General features: G+C 34.6%; 1 protein-coding gene across 1 annotated transcript in view; it reads right to left on the reverse strand.

The window, feature by feature from the left end:
• Nucleotides 1-1,223, reverse strand: part of Chuk (conserved helix-loop-helix ubiquitous kinase) — a 43,493-nt gene that overhangs the window by 21,990 nt on the left and 20,280 nt on the right. Inside the window, exon 12 of the mRNA XM_023709037.1 lies at nucleotides 194-317. Within this exon, the coding sequence (XP_023564805.1) occupies nucleotides 194-317 (124 nt within the window). The remainder of the gene's footprint in view (nucleotides 1-193; nucleotides 318-1,223) is intronic.

The following is a 1,223-nucleotide window of genomic DNA, read 5'->3' on the forward strand; positions in this document are numbered from 1 at the left end:
CCAGTAGCCTATAATAGCATTGGGTCTTATATTTAACTGGCAATGTCAGAAATTATTGACCTGAGTCCCCCACAGCTCAACTTAACAGCATGGCTGGCCCAATATTTTAATACTACGTGCAATGGTTAAGGAAAACCAGCAAGAGTACATAATGAATGTGACGCTGTGCTTATAAAGAACATAATCCACTTACATTGCTGCTCGTTGTCCCTGGAAGAGCCTGCTGTAGTCTTCTTTTAACCCAGACACATAATGTACTGCTTCAGCCCATACTTTACGTAGCTGAACAATTGGAAGCTGTATTTTGCTGTCTTGTACTACAGGCAAGAAAATGAGTAAAAGGAGAAATGAGTTACTTTTAAAGGCTTTCTAGTTCATTTACTACATTCTGTGATTTCCTGTCCACCCAAATAACGAATGTTAAAAGGAACTTATTTATTACCATTTATTTAGGCACAATCTACCACTGACTGAATCACTACAATGCACAAGCCATACTACAAGTACAAAGTGACATAAAAGCGAATGATAGAATCACTACCTTCACAGAGCTTCCACATCTTTTTCTTCTTGCTTCTTTCAGATCTGGAATATGTTTTTCTTTCTATTAATCCAAATTCTATACTTCTTTCAACTTCCAAATCATTCCTATCTCTTCCTCAATCTATCAGTCTTTCTTTTTCTAATTAATAGATAATCATCCTCTAGACCACTAACTCAGCTTCAACAAAGCATACAGGATAAATTACAATTTAATAACATATCCCAGATTTTACAAAATTAACTATTTATTATTGTATCTTTCTTCCCATTGGTTTTTTTTTTTTTGGTACCAGAGATCGAACTCAGACCTTAAGATTGTCAAGCGGGCACTTATGCCACTGAGCTATTTCCCTGGCCCTTCCTTCCCATTCTTGATGGGAACATGTACAAAAGGGACAGGAATCAATGGAAAGAGCTCCCTAAAGGTCAGAGATTGAACAATTTGAACAAAAAAGTAAGTGGGGATTATGATCCAAAGAACAAAGTAAATATCTATGAATTCAAATTAATATAAATGACTGAATAAATTAATAAGTGAGAGAAATGAGACAAATCATCCATGCAAAAAATTTCAAATAAATTATAGATACTCTCATCATGAAGAAGGTGAACATAATTCCTCACTCATTACTTGTGGTTTTTACATACACAGTATATATAGTATATATATTTCCTTCCAA

The sequence above is a fragment of the Octodon degus genome, unplaced genomic scaffold, assembly GCF_000260255.1.
Source record: "Octodon degus isolate 3935 unplaced genomic scaffold, OctDeg1.0 scaffold00010, whole genome shotgun sequence".
In the NCBI taxonomy this organism is placed as follows: Eukaryota; Metazoa; Chordata; class Mammalia; order Rodentia; family Octodontidae; genus Octodon; species Octodon degus.